This window comes from Canis lupus, chromosome 38 (genome assembly GCF_003254725.2).
Source record: "Canis lupus dingo isolate Sandy chromosome 38, ASM325472v2, whole genome shotgun sequence".
NCBI lineage: Eukaryota > Metazoa > Chordata > Mammalia > Carnivora > Canidae > Canis > Canis lupus.
Window position 1 is genome coordinate 21,673,797 of NC_064280.1, and position 18,491 is coordinate 21,692,287.

At 62.0% G+C, this 18,491-nt stretch overlaps 1 protein-coding gene, 1 long non-coding RNA gene and 8 other non-coding genes across 10 annotated transcripts; 3 read left to right on the forward strand and 7 right to left on the reverse strand.

The window, feature by feature from the left end:
- Positions 1-5,405: 5,405 nt before the first annotated feature.
- Positions 5,406-7,711, reverse strand: LOC125754528 (uncharacterized). Its single transcript, XR_007409041.1, has 2 exons — positions 6,051-7,711; positions 5,406-5,916 (listed from the first exon to the last, which is right to left on the reverse strand). It is a non-coding gene; the product is annotated as an uncharacterized LOC125754528 (long non-coding RNA).
- An 18-nt stretch (positions 7,712-7,729) lies between these two features.
- Positions 7,730-13,055, reverse strand: LOC118353608 (collagen alpha-1(I) chain-like). Its single transcript, XM_049106901.1, has 7 exons — positions 12,717-13,055; positions 11,928-12,611; positions 10,684-11,168; positions 10,003-10,624; positions 9,166-9,387; positions 8,632-9,080; positions 7,730-8,132 (listed from the first exon to the last, which is right to left on the reverse strand). Exons 1-7 carry the CDS (start codon positions 13,053-13,055, stop codon positions 7,730-7,732), a joined length of 3,204 nt encoding a protein of 1,067 aa, XP_048962858.1.
- On the reverse strand, positions 8,180-8,251 carry TRNAE-CUC (transfer RNA glutamic acid (anticodon CUC)). Its single transcript has one exon. It is a non-coding gene; the product is annotated as a tRNA-Glu (tRNA).
- TRNAG-UCC (transfer RNA glycine (anticodon UCC)) lies at positions 8,569-8,640 on the reverse strand. The gene has a single exon. It is a non-coding gene; the product is annotated as a tRNA-Gly (tRNA).
- TRNAG-GCC (transfer RNA glycine (anticodon GCC)) lies at positions 9,930-10,000 on the reverse strand. The gene has a single exon. It is a non-coding gene; the product is annotated as a tRNA-Gly (tRNA).
- Positions 11,512-11,594, reverse strand: TRNAL-CAG (transfer RNA leucine (anticodon CAG)). Its single transcript has one exon. It is a non-coding gene; the product is annotated as a tRNA-Leu (tRNA).
- Positions 12,208-12,279, forward strand: TRNAD-GUC (transfer RNA aspartic acid (anticodon GUC)). Its single transcript has one exon. It is a non-coding gene; the product is annotated as a tRNA-Asp (tRNA).
- On the forward strand, positions 13,031-13,102 carry TRNAG-UCC (transfer RNA glycine (anticodon UCC)). Its single transcript has one exon. It is a non-coding gene; the product is annotated as a tRNA-Gly (tRNA).
- Positions 13,103-13,417: 315 nt separating this feature from the next.
- TRNAE-CUC (transfer RNA glutamic acid (anticodon CUC)) lies at positions 13,418-13,489 on the forward strand. The gene has a single exon. It is a non-coding gene; the product is annotated as a tRNA-Glu (tRNA).
- Positions 13,490-17,259: 3,770 nt separating this feature from the next.
- On the reverse strand, positions 17,260-17,330 carry TRNAG-GCC (transfer RNA glycine (anticodon GCC)). The gene has a single exon. It is a non-coding gene; the product is annotated as a tRNA-Gly (tRNA).
- Positions 17,331-18,491: the final 1,161 nt, after the last annotated feature.

Consider the following 18,491-nt stretch of genomic DNA (forward strand, 5'->3'; position numbering starts at 1 on the left):
AGACAAAGGCCCGGCTGATAGGAGGTGGGATAGTTAGGCAATAAACAATTAAGCAAGCAAACATATGTTCCCTCACTTGGTAAATGAGTACAATGAGGGAAAATAAAATGGGAGAGGGGGATGGTGAGGGAGGGGATTATAGTGAATGATCAAGGAGACCTCATGATAAGATGACATTTGAGTCAAGACCATGATGAAGTGAGATGTGGATATCTGTAAGGAAGAACATTCCAGAAACAAGTTTATATGGCTAATGCCGTATAAAACTTAGTTTAAAAGTTTTCTTTGCAGTAGGGCTTCCTGGAGCCTTTAATGGGCGTTATGAATATACAAAGAGGAACAGTGTACGCAGAACATTCTGCATTATTTTGACCACACGACCTTTCATTCCGCGAGGCCTATCAAGGAGTTCTGTGACCAGGGAAGTGTTTTTGGCAAACATTGAACTGGGGAATCCAGACCATATCAGCAGATTCATTCACCACTTCCTCTGAGGTCAGGACTGGGTGGGATTCACTGACTAACGCAGTAAGAACAAGGGACCCGATAATTAGCAACAGGTTGCTTGGGTGGCCCAGTTGGTTAAGCCCTGTCTTTGGCTCTGGTAGTGATCTTGGGGTCCTGGCTGGGGGGGGTGGGGGGGTGGGGGGGGTGGAGGGGTGCTCTCTGCACAGTGGGGAGTCTGTTTCTCTGCCCCTCCCCTTGCTTGTGCTCTCTTCCTTTCTGAAATAAAATCTTTTTAGGAATACCCTTTCTTATTTATAAAAATAATAATAATTAGACCACAACAGCTAACAAACAAGATGGGTTCCCTCCCGTGAAGGGAAAGAAACTACAAAGTTGTAATCAAGCCAAATGGCTGTGGGAAGCAAAGCCAGTCGGTGCTGTAGCAGAGGCAGTCAGTCAGGTTCTAACAGGAGGGGGGAGAGGTGGCAGGAGGGCACGGAGGCCTGGCCGCCCCTCCACAGGAAGGGCCCTAAGATGCAGGACGCCCTGACGGAAACCCCTGAGCAAATTAGGAAGAAAAGGCTTGAAAACCTGGAGTCTGCTCCAAGGAATGAATTCATTATTTTGCCCCGCTAGTTAACAATTGTCAGTAAAAGATAGAAACCCACCCTCACCCCCACCCTCCAGGGCACCCTGGAGCTCCTTCTCTCCCCCCCCCCTCCGCAATAAACTTTCCCACTTGTGTCACTTGTTAGCTGTGCTGTGCTGTGTGTGTCCTGCAATTTCTTCTCAGGACTATGTAGTTTTTTTTTAATGTGGCTGTGTTGGTGGGGTGCGGAGCTGAGGGCCAGGAAAGAGCCCTTGAGCCATCATTGGTGCAACATGGTGCACCAATTTGGGGCACTTATTTTTATTAGAGCACAGAGAAGGCCCAGTGGGCAGGAAGGGCTGCTTTATAAGGGTGAGGAATGACTGATTATACACTTGAAGATTGGGGGTAAGGAAAAAGGGAGATTTTTTTTTTCTTTTTATGTTTTTATTCATTTATTTGTGAGAAACACACACACACACACACAGAGGCAGAGACATAGGCCGAGGGAGAAGCAGGCTCGACGCAGGGAGCCGGATGTGGGACTTGATCCTGATGCTTGATCCTGGGGCTCCAGGATCACACCCCGAGCTGAAGGCAGACGCTCAGCCCGCTGAGCCACCCAGGTGTCCCATAAGGAGATTTTCACAAGAATTTTTCACAATTTTTGAAAATTGTGAATTTTTGTCTGCTAAAGAGGGCCTACAAGATACTGGAGGCCTTGCAATGGTCAAGTTAAGGTTGTTTTTCCCTCTCGGAAAGCATTAACTGTAAGACAGTTGGGAGGTTCCTGGAGGAATGCGATACTATGCCTATCACAAGTCCTTGTCAATGGGCTGCGTGTTATAAGGAAGTTTTTTTTAATTTACATTCCCTTCTACCTTTGTTTCTCACATGACTATGGATGGGAGGGCTCCAGAAAACTGAGTCTTTGGAAGTTACGCTGTTGATAAGAATGCTTTTTTCTTGTAAATCACTAAGACGTTACTGAGGGAGACTCCTGTCTTGCTGAACTGTGATCTTTGTTAGGCAGCCGGTTAAGCACCCAACTCTTTGATTCTGGCTCAGGTCATGATCTCAAGGTCCTGGGATCCCGCCAGCCAGAGTTGGGCTCCAATCTGCGCACGGAGTCTGCATGTCCCTCTCCCTCTTCTCCTCCCCCTGCTCATGCTCTCTCTCTCTCAGATAAAATCTTTAAAAAAAACAAAACAAAACAAAAAAAAAACAACCTGTGAACAAGGTCAGGATACAAAAAGATGGTATCTTGAACTACACCACCTCTATTCCTGAAAGAAGTTCATGAAGACCCGGAATTCTCTGAGGTAGGAAAGCTGAAATGTATCAGCATGATCGTTTGTCAATGGAGAAGAGTGTCTTTTTCATTCATTGTAAATTGGGCATCATTATTTTTCCCATGATGATACATTTTTCTGGCTTAGTAGAATGGGAAAGTGCAAAAATAAAAGCCTCAGAGGGATGTCCTCAGGTATAGCTGTGAGCGTCGCCTGGGAAAAAGGCTCAGAGCCCCCAAACCACAGATTTTCATTCATTCAGCAAATACATATTAGGTGCTTCCTATGTGTGGGACTGTTCTAGACACTGGAGATACATTCATGAATAAAACAGACAAAATCCCTGCTTTCACGGAGCTTCCATTATATTGGAGAGATACAAAATAAGAAATGAATCTATTAAATTATAGGAGATGATAAGTACTATGAAGAAAAAGTGGGGAATGGATTGCAATTTTAAATAGGGTGAAAAGATGACCTTTGAGTAAAGATTTGGAAGAAGAAGGGAATTGAGGTAGGGGATATCTAGGGAAAGAACATTCTGAGAAGATGGAACAGCCAGGCAGGGATGGAAACTGCTCTGTGTCTGGAATGCTCAAGGATTGCTTGGTGTGAAACTAAGTATGAAAGAGAGTCAAAGTTGACAACCAAAATATCAATGGCTACACGTTCCTGGATTTGAAGGGCAGGTTAAAAAATGTGTTCAGGAGTCAGTATCAAGTGTCAAAGTCAGAGAATTCTCCCTAATAAATCATGGAGAGAACTCAAGAGTTTGCAAGCCAGATTATAGGTAAATGGGAGAATGTTCAAAGGCAATGCCAGTTGCTGTTTGCTAAACACAGACCAACTTTCTGTATTTAACTAAGAATATGGAGTAGATACGCATCACCAGATAAAGGGCTAGGAGAAGAAACAGCTTCCTGGAAAACCTGACAGGATAAATGTCCAATTGAAATGTATTATGAAAAAAAATTAATTAAAAAAGAGAAATGTAACGTAAACCTATTTAAATTCACAGATATAATAGGTGCATTTTTTTTAAGTGAGAAATAAAAAAAGTGAAAGCAAAAAATCATCTCCTCCCTAATGGGGATGATCCCTTTAGCATTTACCAAATTGCAAGTATATAATTTTTACATGATACATCCAGATATGATAGCCACAACAGAAGGAAAAAAGAGATAATGTCGGTATCTATTTATAATAGGAAATGTCTGCAGATACCTAACATGCATGCCCCACTTCCTGCACCCTGCTAACAGCTAGAAGAGGCTGCCTTAAGTCTTTCAGGCAGGAAAAGCCCTCTCTTAACTCTTTCACCCTCCTCCTGCCCTAGGTCAGGCTGGGACCTACAGTCCCCCAAGGGGGATGAAGCTCACGGAATGACCAGTGACTCATCAGACTTTGAAATGAACTGAGGTGCAAATACTTCATGTAGATGATGGCAGGTACTTAATTGAAAGGTCACATCAAATCAGAACATGTTAGGTCATATAAGTAAAGCAAGCCATCTGAGAAAAGGAGGGGGGAAGGAAGGGAGGATGGAGAGGGGAGAGAGGGAGAGAGCAAGAGAAAATGAGAGAGCTGCTGGGAATTGGAGACACGTAGGGAAGAAAGCAGACAAGTGTGGTTTTGTCTTCCAATTCTGGCTTCCCGAACACACTTCCTGTGTCACTTTCAGTCTGCTGACGTCATGCTTATTTCCCTGTCTTTGAATATCTTTGAGGTTTCCTCTCAAAGGTTTATGGTTTAGGGTGCATTTGGTTTATGGTGCATCTGTATTTCCTCTCGCGTGACTGGGTTTTGTTTTCTTATAATCAACATTCTTCTCTTGTTGCGGCCACTCAGTAATGCCATGGGAAGAATCAGCTTTTCCGGCTGATATTTTGGTCAAAGGAGGCAAAGATCCAGAGAGCTGGGAATGCAAGCAGTGAGGGAGCTCAGGGAAGGGTGGAAGGATTGGGAATTAATAGTGATTTACTTGCAGTTTTCTGGAGGGCTCACCTCATTCCTTTTGATGATTGGATAAGCAATTTTCTTCTCCATAACAACAACACACACAAAAATACCAACCAAAAAAAAAAAAAAATCAAAGGAAAAAATAAATGATTTATGCTTCCAGATTTTTGTGCTTCAGTCCCCTCCACTATAATTCTCATCACAATTCCTCATGGCACCACAATACACTCCTGAGCTGTGCGGGCAAGAACAGGTATTCGCTCAATCACAGACGTGGGGACCTTGATTCCATTCTCACTGAATTAATCGTGGAAGGTTTCCCCTGTGGGTCTACAAAGCTTAGCCACCAGGCCACACAATAAGGCATATGCTTGTTTTTGTTTAAAATGGGATCGCATGATTTTTCAGAAATGCATACATCTCTTCTGCAGGGTATTGGAAGAAGGAAGAGTCAGGGCCTTCTTCGAGACAGATTAAATAAATTCAATCATCGATTTTATTCAACCCAATGTATTCTTTTTCTATCAGCTGTTATAACAAAGTACTGTGAACTGAGTGGCTTAACCAACATAAGCTTATTGTTTCACAGTTTCAGAGGTCAGAACTGAGATCAAACTGTCAGCAGGAAAACAAAACAAAACAAAACAAAAAAAGTGTCAGCAGGGCCATACTCCCTCTGGAGGCTCTAGGGAAGGATCTGTTCCAGGCCTCTTTCCTGGCTTCTGATACTTCCTTGGCTTGTGGCAGCATAACTCCAAACTTTCCCTGGAGTTCTTCCCATGTGAGTGTACTGATTTTCCCTTTTTTTTTAATTAAAAAAAATTTTTTTAAGTTTTCCCTTTTTAATATGGATGCTAGTCATGTTGTATTAGCAGCCCTCTCAGCTCCAGTATAGACTCCAGGAAGACCTCATCCTAAGTGATTACATAGAAAACACACATCCTATTTCTCTTTCTTTTTTTTTTTATTTTTAAATATTTTATTTATTTATTCATCAGGGACACAGAGAGAGGCAGAGACACAGGCAGAGGGAGGAGCAGGCTCCATGCAGGGAGCCTGATGTGGGACTTGATCCCCAGTCTCCAGGATCACACCCTGGGCCAAAGGCAGCGCTAAACCGCTGAGCCACCCGGATTGCCCTCTTTTTTTTTTTTTTTTTTAATATTTTATTTATTTATTTGACAGAGAAAGAGCACAAGCAGGGGCAATGGCAGGCAGAGAGGGAAAAGCAGGCTCCCTGCTGAGCGTGGAGCATGACACACAGGGTTTGATCTCAGGATCACAACCTGAGCCGAAGGCAGTCGTTCAACCAACTAACCCACCTCCGTACCCCTTTTTTTTAACATACTATTTGTATTAGTTATCTTTGGATAACTTATATATTATTACAAATGGAGTGCATGTTATATTACTCCAAAACTTAGCAGCTTAAAAGAAGAAACATTTATTCGATCGCAGTTTCCAGAGTCAGGAGTCCAGAAGCAACTTAGCTTCATGGATCTGCTTCCCAGTCCTCAGCTGCTGACCGGCCTGCAGTCATCTGAAGCTTCAACTGGAATGGAGGACCCAATTCACTTGGCTGGGTGCTCCAACACCTTTTGTTCCTCCCACTCTGGGCTACTCCATAGCCTGCAGGTGCATCATCAGAAAATGTTAACTGGCTTCCTCCAAAGAAGGTTATGAGAAAGAAACAGACACACAGACAGAGCCCAAGATTGAAGCCACAGTATTTTCTAACCTCATCTTGGAAATGACATACTTACATTTTAGCTACGTGCTGTTATTCACACGGACAAAAAAACCCCATACAGTATGTGGAAGGATTGTGGCCAGCTTTGAAACCAAGAGATGGCGATCTACAGAAAGGGTCTGACTACCACAAAAGAATAAGTGACATATATACATTTTTACTCATGTTTTTAAACAGCTATATTGTGTTATATATGTCATAAACAGGCACATAGTAATGAATACTCGAAATACTGCTTAGTTTTCTAGAATACAAATAATAAACTAATGAACATACAATTTTTCCTGCAAAGTGCAAACATTGAGTAATAGAAATTGCTAGAGTAAAACTGTTTGACAAATAATAAAACACATTTAACATTGATCCAAATTTTTCTCTAAAAATTTTTAATTATAATTTTATTCCCCAAAATTGAATGGCATGGAACATTTTATCACAATCACCACTAATACTACATTGAAATATTGCAAATAGATTATTCTCAATATACCTTTACCTTGGGAGATATTTAGGTCTCTTTTCTCCAGGTAGAGAAGGCACCTCCCACGGGAAAGTGTAACTTATTTTTTTAAGTAAAATCTATGCCCAAGGTGGGAATTGGACTCATAACATGGAGATCACTATTACATGCTTCAGGGAGCCATCAGGCATCTCAGAAAAAACAGAGAATATGTGATGAACTAAAACTATGACAAACTAGGAGGCTCTTTAATAGAACACATGATGAAAGATGTACAGTGGAGTGTTAATACTAAGACTAATATAGGTACATAATGTACTCCTATACCCTCACTGGAATAAGAAGAATGACACTGAGGGTCATAAAACGCGAAAAATATAAATCTCATGCTTTAGACTACAACGAAATCAATTTTGATCAGGGCCTTGTTCTCCGTAAACTGTAAAAAAAAACACATGAGGGCATACCGTTAACTTTTGGAGCTAATATGAATTCTTCATTCTTGAGAGTATACATCCCAAATAGACCCAAGAGACCTTTATGCAAACTTGTATTACTCACTAAATAAAATCTACTAATTTGATTAGAACAGCTATACGAGACAACGAAGAATACAGAAGTAGAGTACCATGCGTTGAATCCAGCCAAAGGCCTAATGGCAACACCTTCCAGCGCATCCAGCTGGGGCGCCGGCCACGTGGGGCCGGGGCCGGGGCCGGGCCGGGGGCGTGGGGTGGAGGAAGCTGTGTCGGGGAACACGCCTGCCCCTCTGCCCCAGGATTCGGGGTAGCGGTCGTGCAGTTGGACTGACCCGGGGCCTCCAAGGGCACCCCGTCTGTCCCCCGGGTGCCTCCGCCCCCTCCCACCTGCCCGGCCCGCGGGTTAGCCCCACTGGCCTCCTGCATCTATCTCCCTGCTCTCTGGCCTCCACTGCCTGGTGGTCCGGCCACCGGGACACGCCCACAACCGCTTTCCAACCACCGCCTGCCCGGGCGGGGGCGGCGGGGGCCGGCGCTCTGCTCCCATCCCCGCCCAAGCCCAAGACCACCACCCACGTGCGCCGCCATCGCTGGCGGTTGCCGGGCCGACGGCCGAGAGAAGGCACCGGGGGCTCCAGCAAGTGACCCCCGACTCAGAGAGAGACAGGTGGCTCACCCTCCCCACACCCGGCCCCCTCTGCCTCGGCCCGCCGCCCCCACATGCCCCCAGCGCGGCCGCCGCCAAGTAGCACCTCACCAAGGAGCCAGCGGGGGGCCGGGGGTGGGGGCGCTGCGAGCCGCCACGACCTTTCTCCCGGCGGCAGGGGTGCTGCGGGAGAGTCCAAGCACCCACGGAGGCCCGAGGCGCCCGGCCTGTCGGTGGCCTCGGCTGGGGTCGGACGGCGTCCCGGACTGTCGGGCCTGGGGCGGAGCGAGACGGGGAGCCAGGCGAGCGTCCGGGGGAGGCGGCCGCGAGACGCCGAGACCTCCAGTCGGCCCACCTGCCGGCCAGCCAGCCAGCGAGGCCAAAAGGCTTGGGCCGGCCCGACGGAGCCCGCCAGGCAAGCCAGCCTTGGGCTCGACGGGGCGGGTGGCCTCGTGCGCACGCGCAGCCTCGGTCAGCTCGGGGCCAGGGAGACGCACGAGCGAGCTTGGGCTAAAAGGGGTGTGCGGCGGCGGTCTTGCGAGAGGAAGAAGAAAGGCTTCCCTGACCGGGAATCGAACCCGGGCCGCGGCGGTGAGAGCGCCGAATCCTAACCACTAGACCACCAGGGAGCGTCAGGCTGCGCGCCTGGCCCGTGCGCCCTGGACCCGGCGCCTCCCTCCCTACCGCCCACTCGCCTCTGCTTGGCCTCCAGGGCCCCCGCCGGGCCACGCGCAGCCGCCCGCCGGCCCCGCCGAGCCACCTGGCCGGACCGCCCGCCCGCCGCGCCGTCAAAACGCTGCGCGCCTCCTCCTCCTCCTCTCTCTCTCTCTCTCTCTCTCTCTCACACACACACACACACACACACGCACTCAGCGTCGCGCCCGGCTCCCGGCTCCCATCGGGCCTGAGCACCGGGGCCCTGGAGCCGCGCAAAACGTTGGCCAGCTGCGTTGGCCGGGAATCGAACCCGGGTCAACTGCTTGGAAGGCAGCTATGCTCACCACTATACCACCAACGCTGCACAGCCAGGGCCGCCCCCGGACGCCGGCCCAGGCTCCGCACCAGCGCCTCCTCGCCCTCTCGCCACCGCCTCCGCCGCCTGCCGCAGCCCTGCCCCGACGTGCCGGCCGGCCGCAGCTCTGCGCCGTCGCGGGCGCCACCAGCGGCCGCCCGGCGCCCCACCCGCGCCACCCCCACGCAGCCCTGGCTGCTCCGCAGGCACGACCGCCCGCCAACTCCGCCGCCCGTGCCGGTGCCGCCCGTGCCGGTGTGCTGATGGTGGCCTCGGTGGTGGCGGTGACCGCGGAGGACTTCAGTCTGTTGGCGATCATGCCTACGCTGGCCTGCTGGCGGTGGGCACGTCCCGCTGCTGCTGCTGCTGCTGCTGCTGCTGCTGCTGCTGGTACAACTCCTTCTGGCATGGTGGTGGTAGTCCTGGTGCTGGTGCTGGTGCTGGTGCTGGTGTGGGGATGGTGGTCCTGGGGGTTGGTGGTGGACCAAGTGCTGCGGGGGTCGTGGAGGCCGGGCGAGGGGGGGAGGTGACCTCCGTGCCCTTGGCCGTGATGCCCATGCTGGTGCGCCGCCGTTCGTGGACCCGACGTGCTGGTGACAGCCGTGGCGGTGGCGCTGTCCCTCGAGGCTGGGTGTGCTGGCGCCGGTGCTGGCTAGGGTGGATGGACCTGGTGCTCGCGGTGACTTTAGCAGTGGGGAGTGGCCCGTGTTTGAAGGAGACCGCGGCCAGGTGGCCATAGAGAGCATCCCGGGGCTGCCAACGGGAGGATGTCGGGCCGTGAAACGGGGCTCCCTGGCGCGCTCCAAGGAGTGGCTGAGGGCCCCTCCAGAGGAGGGGTGGCAAGATGGTTGGTGGTCGGTCGACGTGCAAAGAGAGGAGGGTTTGGGGAGTGTGGGTAGAATGAGCCATTGAGGGAGGGAATGTGAAAAGCATGCAGGTGGGCTGTGCCCGGGCGGGCGCGGGCGGTGCTTGGAAGCATTGCTTGAAGTGACGTGGGTGAGCGAAGCGCCGTCCGGGTCAGGGTCATGGAGAGAAAAAGGGCAAGGACAACGTGGGGCCGGGCAAGGGACCTGGGCCACGTCGGGCGGCAGGGGGCGGGCAGCCGGGTGGAGCGTGGCGGCCAGGGCTGGCGGCCACGGGCGAGAGACCAGAACAGACAAGTCGGCAGGGGGAAGCGGGGCGGGGCAGGAGGGCAGGGCCCCCGGCGTGAGCACAGCTGGTTCAGGCTCAGGCCCTGTGGCTTGAGCGCGTGCGCGAGGAAGCCGGGCGCGCGCGGCCAAAAGGGGGCGGCGCGCTGCATGGGCCGGGAATCGAACCCGGGCCTCCCGCGTGGCAGGCGAGAATTCTACCACTGAACCACCCATGCACCGGTGGCGGCGGCCACCAGACGGCTTCCCCAGCGGCGCTCGTCGTCGTCCCGGCACGGCCAGTGGTGAGCACCCGCTGCGCGGGGGCGGGCGGCGGGCCCGCGGTCTGCAAGACAGGCTCCGCGCCCGTGCAGATGCGCCGAGGGCTCGGGCTCGGGCTCGGGCCGGCGCGCGGCGCCCACGGTCCCAGCGAGGCCCCGAGGCGGACTCGGCTCACCCTGCGCCCTCTCTCCCTGGGGCGGGGCCGCCGCCAGACACTGTCCTGCCGGGAGGAGCAGCCTGGCCAAGCCTGACCCGCGCCCGATTCCCAGGCAGCGCGGGGCGTCTGTGGCCGGCGCAGCTCAGCGCGGACCTTCCCTTCCCTCCCGGCGCCCCCCCGAAGGCCCATGGGCGGATGGCTCTCCGGCCCGTGCAGTGCGCGCCGGCGGGGGCCGGCTGGGGCCCGGAGCTCGGATTGTGTGCGCTCCCGGGGTGCCGCGGGGTGGGGGGGGGTGGGTGCGCGTGTGTGCGTGTCGGCGTCGGTGTCGTCGTCGGAGATGGGGGCCGCCGAGTAGCGCCCAAGCCAAGAGGCCAAAGAAAGGCGTGTGAGCTCTGCCCGCAGCTCTCCGTCGGGGCCGGCTGGGCTGCGGTGGGGGTGAGGCCGGCAGGTGCGCTTGGGCGGAGCGGCCGCCGGCTGGCTGGCTGGCGGGCGGCGCGGTGAGGGAGCGCGCTGGCGTCCTGGAGCCCCGGCCCCGCAGCGGCTTCCGGCGCGGAGGGGGCCGGGGGAGGCAGGGCTGCCTTGCGCTCAGGGCTCCCCGGAGCCACCACGGCGGGGTGGACCCCACCCCGCCCCCCCGGGCCAGGCCCAGCGAACGGGGCGGGGGTCCCGTCTCTGGCTGGCGCGCGGAGGGCTCGGCTGCCCGCCTGGCGGGCGTGTGGCCGTGGTGAGGCCTCCGGGTGGCCACGCCTCGTGGGCGCCCCGGGGACGGAGGGGGTGGAGACCACGGAATGAATGTGGGCCGGGGGCCGGCGGAAAGGACAGGCCGTGGGGACCCCGCGCTCCCGGCGGGCGGGCGGGGGGAGGTGTAGGGCGGGGCTGGGAGAGCGAGGAGGCGAGCGAGGCGCGCCCCTCAGTGGGAGCGTGGCCCGGCCCGCGCGGGGCTGCCGGCATTTCGGCCCGCGGCTGGCCTGCAGGGGGCGGCGGCGGGAAGGAAGAGGGCAAACGGAGCCCCCGGAGAGCCGTGCCGCCGACTTGCCGAGTTGCCGAGGCCCGCGGCCGCCGTGGGATGAGGAGGAGGGAGAGGCGCGGGAGGTGGCGGGGGAGGGAGGGCGCGGGGGCGCCAAGCCTGTGGCCGGGAGGGCCGAGGCGCTGCAGCTGCGTGGGTCCCGGGCCACGTGTGCCAGGGCGCCGCCAGCCCGCAGCCCGCAGCCCGCAGCCCGCAGCCCGCAGCGGCGTGTAAGGCGGGACAGACAGGGCGTCGTCCAGGCCCGGGTGCGGAGAGCCCGCGTTGGGCGGGCCAAAAGGTGGGCGTGTCAGGAGTGGGATTCGAACCCACGCCTCCAGGGGAGACTGCGACCTGAACGCAGCGCCTTAGACCGCTCGGCCATCCTGACGGCGGGCCTGGGCGCGCCGCCGCTCGCCTGGCTGGGACCCGGCGCCGACCCCGGAGCTGGCTGGCGGCCGTGTGGGTGCGCGACGGACGGACGGACGGACGGACGGACGGGACTCGCGTCCCGGTCGACGAGGCCAACGGCCCGCCGACGGACTCTGCTGGCGCCGCCGCCCTCGCCGCGGTCCTCGCCGCCGCCCCCTCCCCCTTCCCGGGGCGCGCACCCTGCTGCCGGCGTCCGGCCCCCCGCCGCCCCCGCCGCCCGCGCCGCCCCCGCCGCCCGCCGCGGCCCATCCCCGGCGCGGGGCCTCCGGCTCGCTCGCGCAGCCCTGCTTGCCGTGTCGGGCGTCTTCTCCCGCCGCCATCCCCGCGCGGCTGGGCGGGGGCGGCGGCGGGTCCGGGGGCGCGACGCTCCGAGTCGGGCCGGGGGACTGCTGTGCGCGCTGACGCGGCGGCCGGGGGGTCGGGCCGGGTGGGCCGTGGCCCGGGGCACGTGGCGGGCGCCTGGCAGGACGGGCGCGCGGGACGTCGAGGGCCCGGGTGGGCGTGGGCACGCAGGCAGGCAGGCCGGCGGGCGGGCGGAGAGGGGTCGGGCGCCCGGGCGGCGGCCGCCGCCGTCCTCGTTAGTATAGTGGTGAGTATCCCCGCCTGTCACGCGGGAGACCGGGGTTCGATTCCCCGACGGGGAGGCGAGACACGCCCTCTTTTGGTCGCGGGCGCCGCCGCCGCGCTGCCCAAACGTACGCCGGCCCCCAGGGCCCTCCTTCTCCTCCTTCTCCTCCTTGTCCTCCTTCTCCTCCCTCGTGCCTCCGCCCGGCCCCGTGCGGCCAGAGGCGCGGGGCGACCGCGGGGGCCCGTCCTGCCCGCCGTCGACCCGACCCCCCGCACCCCCTGCCCTTCCTCGTCGGCCCTGGCGCCCTGGCGCGTGCGGGCTCGGCCCAGCCCAGCCGGGACCTCCTGACGGGAGGCTGGCCGCCACGGGCTCCTCGCTCACGCGACGGACAGCTGCCGGGCTGCCGGGCTGCCCGTGGAGGTGGCCGTGGGGGCCGGGCCGACTGTGCGGGCGGGGCGGGGCGGGGCGGGGCGCGGGTGGCGGGAGGGAAGGGAAGGGAAGGGAAGCGCGCGCCGGGGGCAGGGGGCAAGGGGCGGGGCTCCCCGGCGGGCAGCCGAGGGCCCGGGAGCCGCAGGGCGGCGAGAGCGCCCCCCAGAGGCGGGCGGCGGAGGCGGCGGGCGGTCGTGCCTGCGGAGCAGCCAGGGCTGCGTGGGGGTGGCGCGGGTGGGGCGCCGGGCGGCCGCTGGTGGCGCCCGCGACGGCGCAGAGCTGCGGCCGGCCGGCACGTCGGGGCAGGGCTGCGGCAGGCGGCGGAGGCGGTGGCGAGAGGGCGAGGAGGCGCTGGTGCGGAGCCTGGGCCGGCGTCCGGGGGCGGCCCGGGCTGTGCAGCGTTGGTGGTATAGTGGTGAGCATAGCTGCCTTCCAAGCAGTTGACCCGGGTTCGATTCCCGGCCAACGCAGCTGGCCAACGTTTTGCGCGGCTCCAGGGCCCCGGTGCTCAGGCCCGATGGGAGCCGGGAGCCGGGCGCGACGCTGAGTGCGTGTGTGTGTGTGTGTGTGAGAGAGAGAGAGAGAGAGAGAGAGAGAGGAGGAGGAGGAGGCGCGCAGCGTTTTGACGGCGCGGCGGGCGGGCGGTCCGGCCAGGTGGCTCGGCGGGGCCGGCGGGCGGCTGCGCGTGGCCCGGCGGGGGCCCTGGAGGCCAAGCAGAGGCGAGTGGGCGGTAGGGAGGGAGGCGCCGGGTCCAGGGCGCACGGGCCAGGCGCGCAGCCTGACGCTCCCTGGTGGTCTAGTGGTTAGGATTCGGCGCTCTCACCGCCGCGGCCCGGGTTCGATTCCCGGTCAGGGAAGCCTTTCTTCTTCCTCTCGCAAGACCGCCGCCGCACACCCCTTTTAGCCCGAGCTCGCTCGTGCGTCTCCCTGGCCCCGAGCTGACCGAGGCTGCGCGTGCGCACGAGGCCACCCGCCCCGTCGAGCCCAAGGCTGGCTTGCCTGGCGGGCTCCGTCGGGCCGGCCCAAGCCTTTTGGCCTCGCTGGCTGGCTGGCCGGCAGGTGGGCCGACTGGAGGTCTCGGCGTCTCGCGGCCGCCTCCCCCGGACGCTCGCCTGGCTCCCCGTCTCGCTCCGCCCCAGGCCCGACAGTCCGGGACGCCGTCCGACCCCAGCCGAGGCCACCGACAGGCCGGGCGCCTCGGGCCTCCGTGGGTGCTTGGACTCTCCCGCAGCACCCCTGCCGCCGGGAGAAAGGTCGTGGCGGCTCGCAGCGCCCCCACCCCCGGCCCCCCGCTGGCTCCTTGGTGAGGTGCTACTTGGCGGCGGCCGCGCTGGGGGCATGTGGGGGCGGCGGGCCGAGGCAGAGGGGGCCGGGTGTGGGGAGGGTGAGCCACCTGTCTCTCTCTGAGTCGGGGGTCACTTGCTGGAGCCCCCGGTGCCTTCTCTCGGCCGTCGGCCCGGCAACCGCCAGCGATGGCGGCGCACGTGGGTGGTGGTCTTGGGCTTGGGCGGGGATGGGAGCAGAGCGCCGGCCCCCGCCGCCCCCGCCCGGGCAGGCGGTGGTTGGAAAGCGGTTGTGGGCGTGTCCCGGTGGCCGGACCACCAGGCAGTGGAGGCCAGAGAGCAGGGAGATAGATGCAGGAGGCCAGTGGGGCTAACCCGCGGGCCGGGCAGGTGGGAGGGGGCGGAGGCACCCGGGGGACAGACGGGGTGCCCTTGGAGGCCCCGGGTCAGTCCAACTGCACGACCGCTACCCCGAATCCTGGGGCAGAGGGGCAGGCGTGTTCCCCGACACAGCTTCCTCCACCCCACGCCCCCGGCCCGGCCCCGGCCCCAGCCCCACGAGGCCGGCGCCCCAGCTGGATGCCGCTCGGAAGGCGTTCCCCTTGGCGCCTTAGCGCCCACCTAGGCAGGAGAGCCTGCAGCCCTGTCTCCGCCCGGGTGCGGGTCTCCTGGCGCCGCTGCTCCTGCAGGTGAACCGCAGCGCCCGGCCTCCTTCCTGCCAACGCTTGCACGCCGGCCCTCCAAGGCTTTGCTGTGTGTCCAGAGACCGTCTGTCTCCGTCGGAGGCGCAGAGGCCGGCCCGCGCTCTGCGTGAGCCTTCCGCGGCTCGCTGGCTGGATTGGGCCACGGTCGGGCGGCGGTGGAGAGGAGCGCCCGTCGTGGGCCTCCGGGTGCTTCCCGTCAGCACGGGCAGTTCCCTCAGCGCCCTCGCCTCTCCCTCTGGCTGTATGGGTGGGGGTGGGGGTGCGGGGAGTCCGCGACGGTGGGGGATAGCGCGGGACGAGGGTGTTCTCCCCCGCGCGTCGCCTCCCACGGGGGTCAGGGCACAGGCGCAAAGCGTCCCGGAAAGAGGGGAGGGCCAGGAGCGGACCGAGCCGGGCAGTGGGAGAAGGAGTACCGGGTGTGTGCGTGGAGTGAGGGCCCGGGACGTGTGGCGCCGGCGGGCACTGGCCGAGAGTGGGGCTGGCCACTGAGGCAGGGTGTCTGCGGGGGCTCGGGTGCGGCAGGGCACCCTGCCCGGCGCCTCTCCTGCACCTGTGCACCTGTGCGGGCGGGCGAGCTGTGAGGTAGGGGACGGGACACGCTGGGCGTGTGCCTGAGGAGCCTGTGGGAGACCGGGACTGCCGGCCTTGAGTGTAGGACGTGGGTGTGGGGTCCAAGGGGTCGGTGGTAGATGGAGGGTTTGAGCCTGGAGGCTGGAAGGAGCGGCACGTGGCACGTGGGGGTGGGTGGCGGTGGGGAGTGGGTCCCGGTGCCAGAGGGCTGGGAGACCCCGTGGTGGCGGTGGACGGCGGCGGGAGAGGTGCCGGGAGGCCGCTGGGCTGCGCTGGGCTGCGCTGGGCTGCGCTGCAGGGTGGCCGGACAGACGAGAGCGGGTGAGCGAGCGAGCGAGCGAGCGAGGTGCAGGGGGCGGGGGTGGCAAGCAGGCAGCTGCGCGGCGGCCGGGCGAGGCAAAGAGAGAGAGAGAGGGAGGGAGGGAGGGACCGGGTGTCGGAGCTGTTCCCACGGGGTGAGGAATTCCACCGCCCCGGAGATGACCATTCCCCGTCATCGTCATGGGGACCACCAGCCACGTCTCAGGTGTCAGGTGTCGTCCTGGGCTTGAGATTCAGGGAGGCCAAAGGGACAGACGCAACGCACGATCATCGACAAATGAGGACTGGGAAAGGAGGGCACGGGGAGGCGGGTGACAGGGGTGGGGTCGTTCGGGCAAGAGGGGCTGGTGGGGGTGGAGGGGCCAGCGGCGCTGGTACTCGTGTTGCTGCTGCTGCCGCCGCTGCCTCCGCCGCCGCCGGTGATGGTGGTGGCGAACTTTGGCGCTGTTGGTGACGGCGTCCCCCGGGGCCCCGGTGTAACGGTGGACTCGGTGAGCGATGGGGGTCGGGGGTCCGGGAAGGCCTTCGGTGCCGCCGCCGGCGATGCCCTTGCCCGTGCGCTGGCCTCGGTCCTGCTGCTGCTGCTATCGCGGTGGTGGTGTGCTGGTGGTCCTGGGGCTTGGTGGCGACTCGGTGCTGGTGGGGTGGTGGTGAGGGAGGGTGGAGGACTTCAGGGCCGTGGGCCATGCTACCCGTGCCGGTGTGCTGATGGTGGCCTCGGTGGTGGCGGTGACCGCGGAGGACTTCAGTCTGTTGGCGATCATGCCTACGCTGGCCTGCTGGCGGTGGGCACGTCCCGCTGCTGCTGCTGCTGCTGCTGCTGCTGCTGCTGCTGCTGGTACAACTGCTTCTGGCATGGTGGTGGTAGTCCTGGTGCTGGTGCTGGTGCTGGTGCTGGTGCTGGTGTGGGGATGGTGGTCCTGGGGGTTGGTGGTGGACCAAGTGCTGCGGGGGTCGTGGAGGCCGGGCGAGGGGGGGAGGTGACCTCCGTGCCCTTGGCCGTGATGCCCATGCTGGTGCGCCGCCGTTCGTGGACCCGACGTGCAGTTGACAGCCGTGGCGGTGGCGCTGTCCCTCGAGGCTGGGTGTGCTGGCGCCGGTGCTGGCTAGGGTGGATGGACCTGGTGCTCGCGGTGACTTTAGCAGTGGGGAGTGGCCCGTGTTTGAAGGAGACCGCGGCCAGGTGGCCATAGAGAGCATCCCGGGGCTGCCAACGGGAGGATGTCGGGCCGTGAAACGGGGCTCCCTGGCGCGCTCCAAGGAGTGGCTGAGGGCCCCTCCAGAGGAGGGGTGGCAAGATGGTTGGTGGTCGGTCGACGTGCAAAGAGAGGAGGGTTTGGGGAGTGTGGGTAGAATGAGCCATTGAGGGAGGGAATGTGAAAAGCATGCAGGTGGGCTGTGCCCGGGCGGGCGCGGGCGGTGCTTGGAAGCATTGCTTGAAGTGACGTGGGTGAGCGAAGCGCCGTCCGGGTCAGGGTCATGGAGAGAAAAAGGGCAAGGACAACGTGGGGCCGGGCAAGGGACCTGGGCCACGTCGGGCGGCAGGGGGCGGGCAGCCGGGTGGAGCGTGGCGGCCAGGGCTGGCGGCCACGGGCGAGAGACCAGAACAGACAAGTCGGCAGGGGGAAGCGGGGCGGGGCAGGAGGGCAGGGCCCCCGGCGTGAGCACAGCTGGTTCAGGCTCAGGCCCTGTGGCTTGAGCGCGTGCGCGAGGAAGCCGGGCGCGCGCGGCCAAAAGGGGGCGGCGCGCTGCATGGGCCGGGAATCGAACCCGGGCCTCCCGCGTGGCAGGCGAGAATTCTACCACTGAACCACCCATGCACCGGTGGCGGCGGCCACCAGACGGCTTCCCCAGCGGCGCTCGTCGTCGTCCCGGCACGGCCAGTGGTGAGCACCCGCTGCGCGGGGGCGGGCGGCGGGCCCGCGGTCTGCAAGACAGGCTCCGCGCCCGTGCAGATGCGCCGAGGGCTCGGGCTCGGGCTCGGGCTCGGGCCGGCGCGCGGCGCCCACGGTCCCAGCGAGGCCCCGAGGCGGACTCGGCTCACCCTGCGCCCTCTCTCCCTGGGGCGGGGCCGCCGCCAGACACTGTCCTGCCGGGAGGAGCAGCCTGGCCAAGCCTGACCCGCGCCCGATTCCCAGGCAGCGCGGGGCGTCTGTGGCCGGCGCAGCTCAGCGCGGACCTTCCCTTCCCTCCCGGCGCCCCCCCGAAGGCCCATGGGCGGATGGCTCTCCGGCCCGTGCAGTGCGCGCCGGCGGGGGCCGGCTGGGGCCCGGAGCTCGGATTGTGTGCGCTCCCGGGGTGCCGCGGGGTGGGGGGGGGTGGGTGCGCGTGTGTGCGTGTCGGCGTCGGTGTCGTCGTCGGAGATGGGGGCCGCCGAGTAGCGCCCAAGCCAAGAGGCCAAAGAAAGGCGTGTGAGCTCTGCCCGCAGCTCTCCGTCGGGGCCGGCTGGGCTGCGGTGGGGGTGAGGCCGGCAGGTGCGCTTGGGCGGAGCGGCCGCCGGCTGGCTGGCTGGCGGGCGGCGCGGTGAGGGAGCGCGCTGGCGTCCTGGAGCCCCGGCCCCGCAGCGGCTTCCGGCGCGGAGGGGGCCCGGGGAGGCAGGGCTGCCTTGCGCTCAGGGCTCCCCGGAGCCACCACGGCGGGGTGGACCCCACCCCGCCCCCCCGGGCCAGGCCCAGCGAACGGGGCGGGGGTCCCGTCTCTGGCTGGCGCGCGGAGGGCTCGGCTGCCCGCCTGGCGGGCGTGTGGCCGTGGTGAGGCCTCCGGGTGGCCACGCCTCGTGGGCGCCCCGGGGACGGAGGGGGTGGAGACCACGGAATGAATGTGGGCCGGGGGCCGGCGGAAAGGACAGGCCGTGGGGACCCCGCGCTCCCGGCGGGCGGGCGGGGGGAGGTGTAGGGCGGGGCTGGGAGAGCGAGGAGGCGAGCGAGGCGCGCCCCTCAGTGGGAGCGTGGCCCGGCCCGCGCGGGGCTGCCGGCATTTCG

What these genes read in the sequence shown, in the direction of transcription:
- LOC118353608 (XM_049106901.1), bottom strand. Translation starts at nt 13,055, where the DNA reads ATGCTCACCACTATACCACCAACGCTGCACAGCCCGGGCCGCCCCCGG. An exon ending in TCACGGCCAAGGGCACGGAG is followed by an intron (nt 9,081 to 9,165) that starts GTCACCTCCCCC and finishes TCCCCACACCAG; the next exon opens with CACCAGCACCAGCACCAGCA. An exon ending in CTGGCTGTGCAGCGTTGGTG is followed by an intron (nt 8,133 to 8,631) that starts GTATAGTGGTGA and finishes CACCCCTTTTAG; the next exon opens with CCCAAGCTCGCTCGTGCGTC.